The 14,712-nt window shown below is 33.0% G+C and overlaps 1 protein-coding gene across 2 annotated transcripts; it reads left to right on the top strand.

Moving 5' to 3' along the window:
- The first annotated feature begins 498 nt into the window (after positions 1–498).
- Positions 499–4,386, top strand: LOC107803845 (NDR1/HIN1-like protein 13). Of its 2 annotated transcripts, none has more exons than XM_016627637.2 (2): positions 499–1,258; positions 3,179–4,386. In XM_016627637.2, the coding sequence occupies exon 2, from the start codon at positions 3,200–3,202 to the stop codon at positions 4,013–4,015; it is 816 nt and encodes a 271-aa protein (XP_016483123.1). In that variant the 5' UTR covers positions 499–1,258; positions 3,179–3,199; the 3' UTR covers positions 4,016–4,386. The 2 variants fall into 2 exon arrangements, with proteins under 2 accessions (XP_016483123.1, XP_016483124.1); XM_016627638.2 differs by having other exon boundaries at positions 501–1,247.
- Positions 4,387–14,712: the final 10,326 nt, after the last annotated feature.

Genomic DNA, 14,712 nt, shown 5'->3' with positions numbered 1-14,712 from the left:
AGATATATTATTTCTTACCCTATTTTATTCTAATATAATCATTGAAAAATACAAAAATAGTTTCATATTTTATCTTATTTCTATTTATTTTAGGTTATTAATATTTTTATAGCAATATATTTTTGTTTTTACCATGATTTTCACTTTTATTTTTTGAATATAATAATTTATATAAAAAATGTAGTTTCATAGTATGATATATTTTACTTTAATTAATCATAATTAATTTTAAATCATTTTAAAAGAAAGGTTCAAGTTTTTATTTATTTATGGATTAAAAAGAGTTAAAACCCCAATTTGTAGGCCCAATTTCGGATCCCAACCTTAGCCCACCAGCTCAACCCAGATCCCTTGAGCCCAATACCCCTTTGACCCGCCGGATCGACCCGTCACCCGCCCCATTTTACCCTCTAATCTTGACCATCCATTCACTTTGATCCAACAACCCCTATTCCTCCCTACCATAATATAAAAACCTAATATTTCCCAAACCCTACCCTAATGTCACTCTACCCAAACGGCGCCCCCACCCCTTTCACGCGTCTGCCCACATCCCTCACCGCTCTAACTCGCCGAAAAACTTAGCAAACCGGCCGAGTTCACTCATCCCAGTCCCCATGGTCCCCCCTCTACTCCCCTCTCCTTCCTCCACGTGTCCGTAATCATGAAGAACGCGTTTTCTCCTCATTTTTTTTTATTTTATCTTTTTTAGGCAAAAACGGAAAAATGGGAGGCGTAGGATTGAGTTACACTCGATCTACTCCATCCATCTGTCCTTGATTTCCACAAAAAGAGATAAAATTCGAATTTTGTTTTTGGGATTTTTTGGAGAAGATTTTCGGTTTCTTGGAGAGGAAGGAAGGAGAAGCTTCTAGGCTTCCTATAAATAGGGGATTTTTGGACAGTCCGAAGGGGTTTTTTTGAAAAAAAAAACTAGGGTTTTAATATTGGATTTCCAGATTTCTCTTCGGATTTTCGGTTTTTCATATATAAAAGAAACAAATCAGTTTCTTCTAGGGGGATTTTACAAAAAGTCAAAAAATACGAAAAAATCAGTTTCTTCTTCCGGATTTTTGTTCGAAATGGAGTTAAAGCCGAATGGATGTTCGAATTTTTGAAGTCGTTGTTCGTGTATTTGGTCGTGGCTCATTGTCTCTGCTTGAAGATCTGTTTGAATTTCTCCATTCCGGATTGGCTTGACCTTGCTCGATTCAGTGCCGCAATTAATAGATTTTGTTCATTGGAAGGTTAATCTCAGGTTCTTTTCAATTCCCTCTGTTTTATTTTGGTGTGATTGGAGTTTGATTGATTTCAGAATGTGCTAGATTCCCTGTTTTTAAGTTGTTGTTGATTTTGTGTTAACTAGTTATTATACGTATAATTAGAGTGTATGAGTTATTTTATAGGTCTAAAAGTAGCCTATATGTGTTCGCTTTCTTTTGATTTTGATTATGGAACACACGTACGAGGGATTCGATGGCTTACTCTTGGTTGTTAAAGAAATCAACTCACTAATTTGGAAACTTCTTTTACCACTGTTTGGATTCATAACTTAGTAATTTTCCATTATCTTTGTATAGATAGAGTACTTTGTTAAGGGGGAAACAATGCGTTTTGGTTTGGATCTTGGACCTTTTCTTCTCGATTTTCTTTTGCCGTTAGTTTCTTCACTTTAAAATCAATTCCTTCATTTTTCCTACTTGTCTCAAATATCAGAAACATAAGAAAAATTAGTTTCTTCAATTTAAAATTTCTGAAACATGGAACTTAGTTTAAGTTTGGAACTTAGTTTAAGTAGTGAACTGAAATTCTTTCATTATTTAGTTCGAATTTTCGTGTTAGGTCCTTGTTAGTTTACCAAGATCTGAGAGCCTATGTTTAAGGTGTCTGTCTATCATATCTACATGTATTTTATTGAAGTTTTTAGAGCTCATGAAAGCATATTTCAATATCTGCTGAAAGGGTTGCATTTGATTTCAAATTTTCTTTGAATGTTTAGAAGATTACTGCATGGATTCGGTTAGGATTGGGTTTGGTCTAGCAAATAAAATTAATTGTAAAAATATGAGCATGATTTAGATTTTTCTTTTCTTTTATTTGCTTATTTTGTTACATTGTTCGTTAGGAACATGTTTAGACCGACCACATTTGGGTAGGTAAGCTTTAGGATTTTTTGGTCTCGAGGCGTGAGGTCATTCCTTTAGTTAAATTTATCCGGGGAATGCCCCGAAGGATTTGTATAATTTATTCTGGGGTATGTCCCGAAGTATTTGTACTTGGAGATCGATAGTAGAGCTCGAAACACTTTTATTTTTATTTTTCTTTTATTAGGTGAGAACGATCTCGAGCTTCTTGTGTGTGTGTTTGCCTTTTCTGTGATTTTACCTCAATTTGAATGTTTTAAAAGCCGACTAGATTAAGTATGCAACCGTACTAGTTACGGGACTTGGGGAGTGCCTGACACCTTCTCCCCGAGTCAAATGAACCCCCTTACCCGAATCTCTGGTGCAGACTTAGTTTTAGAGTCCAAAGTGTTTTAAAGGAAAAATTATTTTTTTTAAAAACGGTGACGTGACACACCGAAATCAAAGTCAGATAGTGACTCTGAGTTATTTCCTTTTGAACACAATTTTGTCACTTTTTAATTAAAACCCCTTTTGAACTTCACAAATCCTTTTATTTATGTAAGATGGTTTAGTGAGATTTGAAAAAAAAAAAAGGATGTGACTGTATATATAATATTTTATTAAATTTCATAAATGTTACTATTCATTTGCGCTTTACAACGATTAATATTGAAAATATCAAAATATTGAATTGTAAAAAAAAAATCAAAGGAAATAGAAATACCTAACCTCCACCTCCTTAAATAAATGAAATTAATTGTTAAACAAAATACCCGTTTTTTTTTTTTTTTTGCGCGTTATAATCTCACGCGGCATTCTTTTATTACACGCACGCGCCAAGCAATACATGTATATATATTTTCACACAGTCACACATTCAACTTACATTTCCATTACAGGCTTACAGCTTACTATTTTCTTCGCACATATATTACATCCCCTCACGTTCTCTTCACCTACAGCTATATTTTCACACACACACACAGTGACACAGATATATAGAGAGAGAATTTTGACTCTGAATTCTCATTTCGATTTTTTTGTATTTATAGATTTGCTGATCGATACATACAATGGCCGATCGAGTGCACCCAGTGGATATACCATCGACGAGCAATCCACCGTCGTCGAACAACTCCGGTGAAGTAGTATCACCAAAACAACCGCCATATCCATCGCCGGCGAAGCCTGTCCCACCGCCGCCGGGAACTTACGTAGTTCAAGTGCCGAAGGATCAAATCTACAAGTATCCTCCGCCGGAGAATTCTCGTCGGTACGAATCTCTCACAAAACGGAAACCTCAACGGAGCTGCTGCTGTCGTTGCCTCTGCTTCACTCTCATCGTCTTCCTTGTTTCCGTAATTGTACTCGGCGTAACCGCCGGAGTTCTGTACGCTGTGTATCGTCCCGAGTCACCGAAATATACTATCTCCAGCATCGCGATTAAGAATTTCAACTTCACGTCAGCGACATCTACAATCTCGCCGGGGTTCGACATTGCCGTCAGAGCTGAAAACCCTAACGATAAGATCGGAATATACTACATGAAAGGAAGCTCTGTAACGGTAGTATATTCCGGCGTTGACCTCTCCACCGGGGTGTTGCCGGCGTTTTTTCAGCCGGCGAACAATGTAACGGTTTTTAAAACGGCGTTAAAGGGTTCGAAGGTTATGCTTGGAAGCGCCGTTAAGTCGACGTTGATGAATGAACAGAGGAAAAGGAAAGTGCCGTTTAGGGTGAATATTAAAGCGCCCGTTAAGATTAAGATTGGAGCTGTTAAGACTTGGGAAATCACCGTTAAAGTTAACTGTGGTGTAACGGTGGATGCTTTGACTGTTAAGTCCAAGCTGGTTTCTAAAGATTGTGATTATAGTGTGAGGCTTTGGTAAAGAGAGAAATTATGTTATGTCCAAGCTGATTTAATTTAATTTATTTAAAATAAACTGGAGACTGGAGCACCGGTGCTCCAAACTCCAGTATATTATGCTGGACCGATATACTTGCTGGAATTCCAGTATATTATGCCGGAGTTCTAGTGTACTTATGTTATGCTGGAACTCCATCATATTATGTTGGAGTTCAAGCATACTTATCCTAGAACTCCAGTATAATATGATGGAGTTCAACTATACTTATACTAGAACTCCAGCATAATATACTGACGTATTTTCCGGGTTTTGAACAGTGTTTTCGCTCAGATTTATCTTTGCATGAAAAGTGGCTAAATTTCGATTACTTTTGAAATTTGGCTATTTTTGAACGACCAGTTGTAAATCTGGCTATTTTTAAATTTCTCCCGGTAATCAATTATGAGTCCTATACCAATAAATTTGTGATTTACGAAAAAGGATACATTTACTCCGTAGAAGGGCTGTAATACTTCGTTTGTATTACAAATGAGAAAATATATCATAAGCAAAAATTCTCAAAGCTTAATGATTCATGAATTATTTGACCTGTTAGATTGTCAACAAAAGCAAAAGCAGGGGCTAGAAATTGAGCGAAGATTCCCTGCTGAGTTCTGAAATCAAAAGTTTAAGTTATTATTGGATTCATGAAAAATTATACTTGTCACACCTCCTTTTTCCATACCCGAGAGGGTACAAGAGAGTTTTTTCTAATTGAAGGACAATCGAAACGGGATTTATTTAATTATTTCAGAGTCGCCACTTGGGAGATTTTAGGGTGTCCCAAGTCACCAATTTAATCCCGAATCGAGGAAAAGAATGACTCCATATTGCAGTCTGCGTACCAGAAATCCGGATAAGGAATTCTGTTAACCCGGGAGAAGGTGTTAGGCATTCCCGAGTTCCGTGGTTCTAGCGCGGTCGCTCAACTGTTATATTCGGCTTGATTATCTGATTTTATACAAATATGAACTTATGTGCAAATTTTAACTTTTTACCGCTTTCATAATTATTATTATTATTATTATTATTATTATTATTTATAAGGAATTGCAACGTTGTAAAAACATATCTCGAACCACGTTACATCAATGCACCCGTGGTTATCGACATATCTCGACTCAGTTGAGATTTGGATTTGGGTCACATAAATGTGCACCCGAATTAAGGAAAATAAATTATTAAAGGCGCGCCTAAAGCAACTAGCGTATTGTTATTTTGGGGAAGGCCGTAAAATTCGCTAAAACGGCATGTCCCGAATTCTAAGTATTTTAATATATATATTTAGAGAGCCCCGCAGCTTGTGCATTTTTTTTTGTCGAGGCTCGTCTCATTCATTATTAAAAAAAAGAATTTGCAACGTCACGGAAATGCATCTCAAATCACGTCACAATCAATGTACCCGTAATTAGAGACACATTTCGATCCCGTTGAGATTTGGATTTGGGTCACATAAATGTGCACCCGAGTTTAAGGAGATAACATTATTAAATACGCGCCTAAAGCGTCTAGCGTGTCATTATTCTGGGAGGCCGTGAAATTTTGCTAAAACGGTCCATCCCGAAGCCTAAACAATTCTAAAGCAAATATTTACTGAGGGCCCCGCAAATTCGTATTTTTATTTGGCGAGGCTCATCTCATTTTTATTTTTTAAAGGATATCTTAAAGCGACTACATTCTTCTATTTTTGTCCGTCTCTAGAATGAAAGAGAGAAAAAGATCTTAGTCCCATTACATACTTAAAGTTGTTATAGTCGAACTCCAAACAAAAGACAAAATTTATGAGATTCCAAATGCAAGAGCACGTATGGGCCATCCGTTTGCCCAATCGTGGGCTTGGGTCCAATGCGTAGGGTATTATACTGGACTTGGGCTGTCCTTATTCCGATATTAGCCTAATTGCTTATTTCTATGCCTATTCGTGAGTTTGCAAAGCTGACAGATAAAAATGATACCATTTCATTTAACAGTCTGTTGTAAGTTTAAAATAGGCGATCTGTTGTCATGAAAGGACTTTAAGATCAAGTTTTAATCCTAATTCGAACCGTTTGCATGCTGAGATTAGACTATCCTGACAATTAGAAATCCATTTACCCAACTCTAGTTTAACAGGCATCTTTATAACAAACTGAAGTAAGCAGGGTGCTTTCTAACATTATATCCTTCTTTTAACTAAGGACCTACATAGGGAGTTCACAAGCTAAATAACGGCATATATAAAAGACAGTCTAATTATACAGCTCCTTGGTAGGATTTACATATCAATGATACACAAAATGGCTCAAGTACAATTAATAAAACAACTAAATTCAATTTATGACTTCGAATTCTTCATGTGTGTATTCATGCTTCAAATGTCAACTTCAAACATGGAATTACATCGACTTAGTATGTGTACCTGGATTCAGACAACAAGAACAAGAAGAAGAGGAAGAATATCAGCAGCAGGCAACCAAGCAGCAGTAACACAGCAGTGCAAACAGCAACAATGCAACCTCTAGCTCAAGAACACCCAACAGCAGTTCAATAACGATAACCCACAGGTGGTCGAGCACCACAAAACAAACCCAGAAACAGAGTAGCAAACCAGCAGAAAAACCCAGAATACTCAATGCAATAGCAACAGCAGTTCAATAATCACAAAAGCTCGGCAAATAACCAACAACAACTTCAAATAGCAATAAGACCAGAACCAGTTAGCAGCATATAGAAGCCCAGAATAGTAGTAATCCCGCAGAGAAAATCAGAATATCCTAGTGGAATAGTAACAGCCCAACTAGAATAACTGACTTGGCAAAGACAGCTTGACCAACTTAATCTCTTATGCAGTTTTCAGACAGTGTTTAGTTACAGTGTTCTGGAATTTTCTTTCTGTTTGTTTTCTTTCAGTTTTTCCAACCTAAAACTGTCCAGCCAGCCCTTAGCCAAAAATAGCCCTATTTATAATCTGAAAGAGACCCCCTAAGGTCTGCCTAGAACTTCACAGCCTCCAGGTCTGCCCATACCCTTCACTTCCCATGCCTAAGCATCTTCTTGATGCAAGTCATTTGGTTCCCCATGCTTGGCCTATTTCTCTAATCAAGAGTCATGGGTTCATTTAAGTATTCATTTTAAACTCCCATGCTCTTATGTTTTGTCCCCACTAATACTAGATTAATAGTATTTTTTGTTTAAACAATTGATAGCCCGTTAATCCTGAACATTTAATCAGCCTTTGCCAACCAAAATTACCCAACAGACCCTTGATCATTACTGCCTTGCCCCCCCTTTCCATTCTATTGAATCTGCCAGTTATAACCATTTGAGAACTAGTTCGAACCCCCACATCTAACAAACCATAACCTATATAATCAGTCCAACACAACCATTCAACAAAATCAGCCAGTAAGAGTTAAGTCGTTGCCATTTAATACTGCAAAACAAATGACAACATGTGTCGAGTCGACTTTGCGAGTTATAATGTATACTAATTAGTCGCTAATCAACTAGAATCAAAACAGAACAACTGAGTGATTCAGACATTTTTCGAACAAAAATGGAACTTACGAAACTTAATTATTTGACGACGTTACTCAGGTCGACTATACGGACTATTACACGTAACAAACAATCGACAAACAACATAGACTAAACAGGGCACCAAATTATTTCAATATTCGGGATATTTAACATGGAGTTTACGAAACTAGTCGACAATATCAATCGAAGCGAATAGACATCTCATAACATATACTTAATCACTGAAGGAAAAGAAATCGACCAAATAAAAGGGTCTTTGGAGATGGGGGGATTGGCAGAAAATAATCAAAAATCCAGAAACAAATCTACGAACATATGAATAGCACATAGACAGAAGGAAAGAAAAGAAAAATAAACCGGAAGCTTACCTAAAAATGAACCAGGTTTGGCTTTTAGGGTTCTTAGAACTCAGATTTGGGGTTCGAAGAGTTCTGCTTATATTTGACCGGAACCAAAGTTGATTAGGGTATGAGGGATGTCAGAGGAGTGACTAGGGTGAATTTGGGACTCATCCGGTGACTGGGTTTAGGCTCGAACCTTCGAATGATTATTCGAGACGTTCCAGGAAGATTCGAGCCAAACCATTACCAGATCGGGGTTGAGGGTGGTCTTGTGTCTTAAGGGTATTAGTCTGGTGGTCATCGGCGTTGTTGCCGCCGGGTTCAGGTGAAAGGGTAGCTATGCCGGCTGCTAGGGTTCGGGGTATTTTGGGGTCCTTTCTGAGAGAGACGAAGGAACGGGGTGGGGGCTTGGATGGGGGGCGGGGTAAAAGGGTTAGGTTTATATACGGATTAAGGGTTTAGATCCTGGCCGTTGGATCAAGTGAGATCGATGGCCAGGATCTATTCATTCAGGAGGGACGACGTCGTTTGGGTGTGATGGTGGGTGAGACCGGGTAGGGGAATGGATCGGGTCAGATTAACGGGCCTAGGGGAGGGCCTGGATCCGTTGGATCAATGGGGTTGGACGGCTCAGATCAAACGCCTTGAAACGGCGTCGTTGTGGTTAAATGAGCGGCCTGATCGGGACCGTTCATTTGAATCACATCAACGGATCAAAACAAGGACGCCGATACGGCGTCGTTTGGGGGCCGTGCTTGGGCAGCCTGGGTTGGGCTGTGTCTGTTTTGGTTTTGGGCCTAATTTTGGTCTCAAATTTGAGCCCAAATCCGGATTTTCCTCCAATTAAAACCCTTTTCTTTTCCTTCTTTTAATTTCTAATTTAACAAAATTCCTAACTAAGTTGTAAAATCAAAAATAAAACTTATACAAATATTGATTATTACATAAACAAACAATTATCACACACATTAACCATTAAAATAAAATAAAATCACTTAATGACAACAAATAGAATTAAAGATGCATATTTTTGTGATTTTTCCTTAAAACCAAATTAAAGTTTAATTAATTCCTAAATGCACAATTCAATCGTAAATGCGCATGTGACACATATTTTTTGTATTCTTAACTATAGCAAGGTGAGCATTTACGGACACAACAATTATTAAAATGTCACGCAGATTCTCAAAATTTTACCCGAAGGTAACCCTTTTTTTTAATTTTTTTTGAATTTTTTGGGAGTAATTCTCATACAGAGCAAAAAATCACGTGTTTACAATACTATGTAAAAAATAGAGGAAAAAAAAATGAACTACATGATAAATCAAAAATAATGAGCATGAGAATCTAGATGTTCTAATATAACTATCTCTAACAATAATAGGAGTCACATGTGAGAGTGGTAAGAAGAAGATTAAAAACTTCGAATACACTGACACAATGAAACTAAAAGATTGATACAATAGAATCAACAAAAAAAAAATACATTTTAAGTTAAATCTGTAAATACAAGATCATTTATATATTAATCACTGTCTAAGATCATAAATAAACTTAAAAGGTAGAATTATACCTTTTGCAAAATACTGCTTAAAATTGATGATGAATACGGACTACTGGAATATCTTATAGAAGTATTTGGCTCCGTCTTCTTCTAGAAGGATTTTAATTTGTTCCATCATTGAGTAGTTAAATGATGAGAGAATTTAGCTAAATTTATTTTGTAACAACTAAAATTTCGTTCCTGAAAATAATAATCAAAACAAGAAATATAGCGACAAAAAAAAAAGTATCTGTATTTCAATAATTTACGCTGGTTATAATCTTTGAACAATCTTAAGTTTAAAAGATGTAATCCTCTGATTCTTCTCCTCACGACCGTCAATTCGAGAGCTTCGCTTGTTCTTGAATTGATGGACCACTTGTTGTTGGGATTTGACCACGAATGCGGAGCTAGGCTTTGATCAGAAACGTGGAGGATGGAAAACTTGCGGCTCACCCCTTGGAGACAACGATTTCTTGTTATGCGGAAGACTTGTGAATCACCACTGTGGAGGAGAGCTTCAATATCTATCCTTTTTCCTGTCCCTTTGGCCTTATGGAAACCCCCTATTTATAGTTGTAGGGGAGGGAACTTGTGATAAACACATATCTTTTTCCTCCAATTTGATTGGCCAACTTGAGTCATCAAACCTATCACTAAAGCTATGTGATAAGCTTGCACATAATTGGTTGAACCATGTCATTGGCGACATTTGATTGGTCCTTACATTTGACTTGGCATGCTACATCACTTATGCGCTTGACATGAATTTAGTGGCCCTTGATTTAACTTGGCGTACCATGTCATTTGACACGTGGCATGTATTTTGGGCTTGAAATTGATAAAGCGGGCTAATTTAATTTGTAAATTCCAAATTAATTATTTAACTCATTGAATTTAATTCAAATTTTGTATGAATTAGACCCAATAAATTTTATATGTCTACATATTTATAATTACAATTTTATTCAATATGAAATACACTTACGAAGGATAAAAAAGACGAAGGACATTTTGCACGTGACTAAAACACGTACCTCATTTGATTTGGACTTAATTACGAACTTCGTCATTAATCCGTAGCTAAATTGCTTGCCGTTAAATTTTATATCTCTTGTGTATGTGCTTTGCATATGCGTATTTGTCATCAATAAATAAAATTGCAGTATACAAGAAGAATAAATTGAAGTAAAGTAGTAGCTGATAGACTTTATCATTGGCGACTTTGTGGTAAATACTCCTATTATTAATTATTTGTATGATAATGTGATATCTCTTTAATTAAACTACTTTTGAATCGTGACATATTTATTTAGACTTATATTTTCGGCACACTTCTCACCAAAATAGCCTATTTGTTTGTATAAGATTATACTAATTTAATATTTAAGAAAATAGCAAATGGCTTTTTTGTCGATTATGGAATCTTTTAGTGAATCGAAAAAGTTCAATCAACATTTCTAAGGACTTTATCATATTTATTTTTTATATTATTTTGTGCATTGAATTTATAATATGCATTCTGCAAAAAAAAAATAATAATTAGAATGGTTTTATTTCTAAACATTTTGTAAAAAATATTGTAATAAACATTATCACCAACGAGTTTGTTGTAAAGACTCCTATTATTAATTATTTGTATGATATTGTTTCGTATCTTCTTAATTAAAGATATTTTGAAACGTAACTCCAAATGACATATTTATTTAGACATTTATTTTCAGCACATTCTTACCAAAATAGCCTATATATTTTTGTATAAGATTATACTTATTTAATATCTACGAAAATAGCAAATGGCTTTGTTGTCGAGGATGGATTTTTTTAGTGAATCGCAAAAAGTTAAATCAACATTTCTAAGCACCTTAGCATTTTTATTTTTTATATTATTTATTTGTTCATTGAATTTATAATATGTATCCCGCAAAAAAGTATAAAATAAGTTAATTAGATTGGTTATATTTCTAAAAGTTTTGTAAACGAATTGTATTGAAGTTTTTCCTAAATATAATTTGCTAATTTGTTTTCTTATAATTACAGATAGTCAAGGACTCCTTCTTATTATTATGAGACAAAAATAGGTTCATATTTCTTTATATTTGTTAGAATAAGTTTATTCTAACCAATCTTTTTTAGGAGACTCATATGTGCAATTTAATTCCATTTGAAAAAATAAATAAGCAATCCGAAATTCTGAATTTTTTTGTAAATAAACAAATAAAATTCGCTTCTTTAATTCAATACTAGTGTTAGAATCCGTGCGATGTGCGAATAATTTGACGGAATATTAATCTTATAAAATTATGATCTAATATATCATATTATTTTAATAAATATTAATTACTATTTTATTATTTAATATAGCATACATAAATATAATAAAATCTATACAAAATCAAAGGATAGAAAGTATTATAGTAATCAACTAATTTGTTTATTCCTTGTTTATTCTTTATTAAATTAGCAAGTACTTAGTAATATACATTTACTAATATGATTGCTTTATTAACTTGTTAATTGGTTTAATATTTTGATACTACTTCTCTTCTAGTAGAACATACGTATATATTTTCTTATTCTGGAAAATATATATTTTTATACTTATGTTGTGCTGTTTAAAATTCTAAATTGTCTAAATTTATCAATAATTTTCTTGAGAGTTATTTATATATTTTTTGTTTATCCACCTCTTTTCGTACACTCATTTCTACTATAATATCTGATTAATTTTCTCATTTATATTTACTGAAAATTTAAATAATATAACTTGTTTACTAAATTATAATTTTGAATTCATCAAAAGTATAAAAAGATAAGCCTTTTATTATTTTTATAAAAATGTACTAATATTTTTAGTAATTAATAAAATGTGCTTTATATATAATATATTATCTTATGTATAATATCCTAATAGTTTCTTTATATTTTTATACTTTTCATTATGAAATTATGTGTTCTATTTACTAACTAAATTTTCCTAGATGAGAAATTTAATTAGTATATGTATTTTTACGATAACATTTGATTTGTTTTAGTATTCTTCATTTATGAATATTTTTTTATTATGATTTTAGTTATGTGTATATGTATGACTTTTCTCATAATAATTCTAACTATATATATATAAATACACCACTACTACTACTACTACTATAGTAGACAAATATTACTCTCCAATTTGAATTGGTAGTTTTAAATATTTTTGTTATTTTTGTTTTTTTATTGCAAAATAATTTTAAAACTCCAATTTGAATGAGTAGAATATTTTTTTGTATTTCATTTTTTATTTAGAATTATAAGATATCTATATTTATTAATTCAAGTAGTGTAACAAATTATTTAAAATTTAAAATTCAAAAAAAATTATTTAGAAAAGTAGTTTATTTTGTCTTAACAATGTCATTTGGCTTTTTGTGGTTAAGACACTTGTCTTAATGTAGTACTTTTGCTTCTCCTATTCTATATAGATAGAAGATTGTAAAATAATTTTAAAACTCCAATTTGATTGAGTAGAACATTTTTTGTGTTTTCGTTTTTTTTATTGATAAGTATAAGCTATCTTTATTTATTAATTCAAATAGTGTAACCAATTAATTCAAAATTTAAAATTTAAAAAAAAAATAATTAGAATAGTAGTTTATTTTGTCTTAACAATACCACTTGGCTTTTTGTGGTTAAGACACTTGTCTTAATGTTGTGCTTTTGCTTCTCCTATTCTCTATAGATAGATATTTCAGAGTATTAATGATGTACAGTTACCTAAAATTTCTTCCTAAATAGTAGTGTATTTTAGGTAAAATATTAAATTAATAATTTGAGAAAAATAGTAAATGACAATGTTGTCTAGCTTTAGCGCACATACATAAATTATTGAAAAAAATAGTAATTGACGTCAAGCAAATTATTTCAGGACCCTATCTGTAAATTAAATATAACAATTCTGAGTTGCAAATTAGTACATATTACGTTAAGTTCATAATTATTTAGAGTTCAGCCATTTATGTTTCACAATCTATAAATTTTCTGCAGTTTAAATGTAGTTGCAAACTCAAAAATATGTAAAGGAACACATACGCTTACAAACATATATTACAAATAACGAAAGAAGCATCGACTTAAGATAATTTTAGTATGTTGAATAATCTATGGAAGTCGCCACGAATTTGATTAATGAACTTGACAATTACTATGTAAAAAATTATAATGAGTTGTCATGGAGATGAACATCTCCTTCTTCTCCTTTATACAAAGAAATTAGATTCTCATATTACCTCGTCATATAAAGAAGGAACTGGAGTTCATTAGAAGTTCATAAAACTCATTCTATTGCACAACATTTTTGTCTCGATGGAATTAATAATCTTAAAATATTAGGGTTTTATAGTTCAAATAAAGAGAAACCACATCATAAAAGTAAGGAGAACATAAGCAAGAACTTTAGCGTAGATTTTATGCGGAATTCTAAATTGAAAGTCAAATATTGTTGGATATTAATTCATGAAAATATACTACAAAGAATAAAGCAAAAATAAAAAGCTAAACCTAAATCAAATCAAAACAAAATATCAAACAAATTGGACTATCATAAGTTTTCCTAGAACTATGTAGGCACCTACGTATATGTTTTCAGTTCGCCAATTCTCCAAATTTACTTGGAGATATGCTTCTATAGTGACTTCTTCAAGTCTCCATATTTGGAAAGAAACCAAAGAGAATAAAGACTTTCTTTTAATAAATCTATGCGTAATTATTAAGTGAAATACTATAAAAATAATTAAATAATAATTTGAAGGAAAATAGTAAATGACAATTTTGTCTATTGTAGTTTTTTTTAATGAAGGGTAAAAAGTTCAATCAACATTTCGCTAAACGTCTTCGTGCTTTTAATATAGTATAGATATAGATATATGTACGTATAGGGTGAGGTTAAAGAAGTAAGTGCTAAGAGTGAAAAGGAAGGAGTGATACAAAAAAGAGAGAGAGAATGGGAAATAATTTTGAATCATAAAACAAGACATAGTTTAAATTTGCTAGATATATTAGAAACTCACTCAGAATTACCGAGAATTTATGCCAATCAATATTTCAGGCTACAATATAGAAAAATTTGCTCAAAGTTTGAGTGTAATCTAGAAAAATTTAAATCAATATAGATACAGGATTGTACTCTATAATAAGTTTATCAATATATTTTATTTATATAGAAAACAACTTTATTTAGTACGAAAGTTATTATTATATACTCTAAGAAGAATATAATTTTAGTACTAAAATTA

Source organism: Nicotiana tabacum, chromosome 22 (assembly GCF_000715075.1).
Source record: "Nicotiana tabacum cultivar K326 chromosome 22, ASM71507v2, whole genome shotgun sequence".
In the NCBI taxonomy this organism is placed as follows: Eukaryota; Viridiplantae; Streptophyta; class Magnoliopsida; order Solanales; family Solanaceae; genus Nicotiana; species Nicotiana tabacum.
The sequence above is the reverse complement of the archived record's forward strand: the minus strand, read 5'-3'. Positions and strand labels throughout refer to the sequence as shown.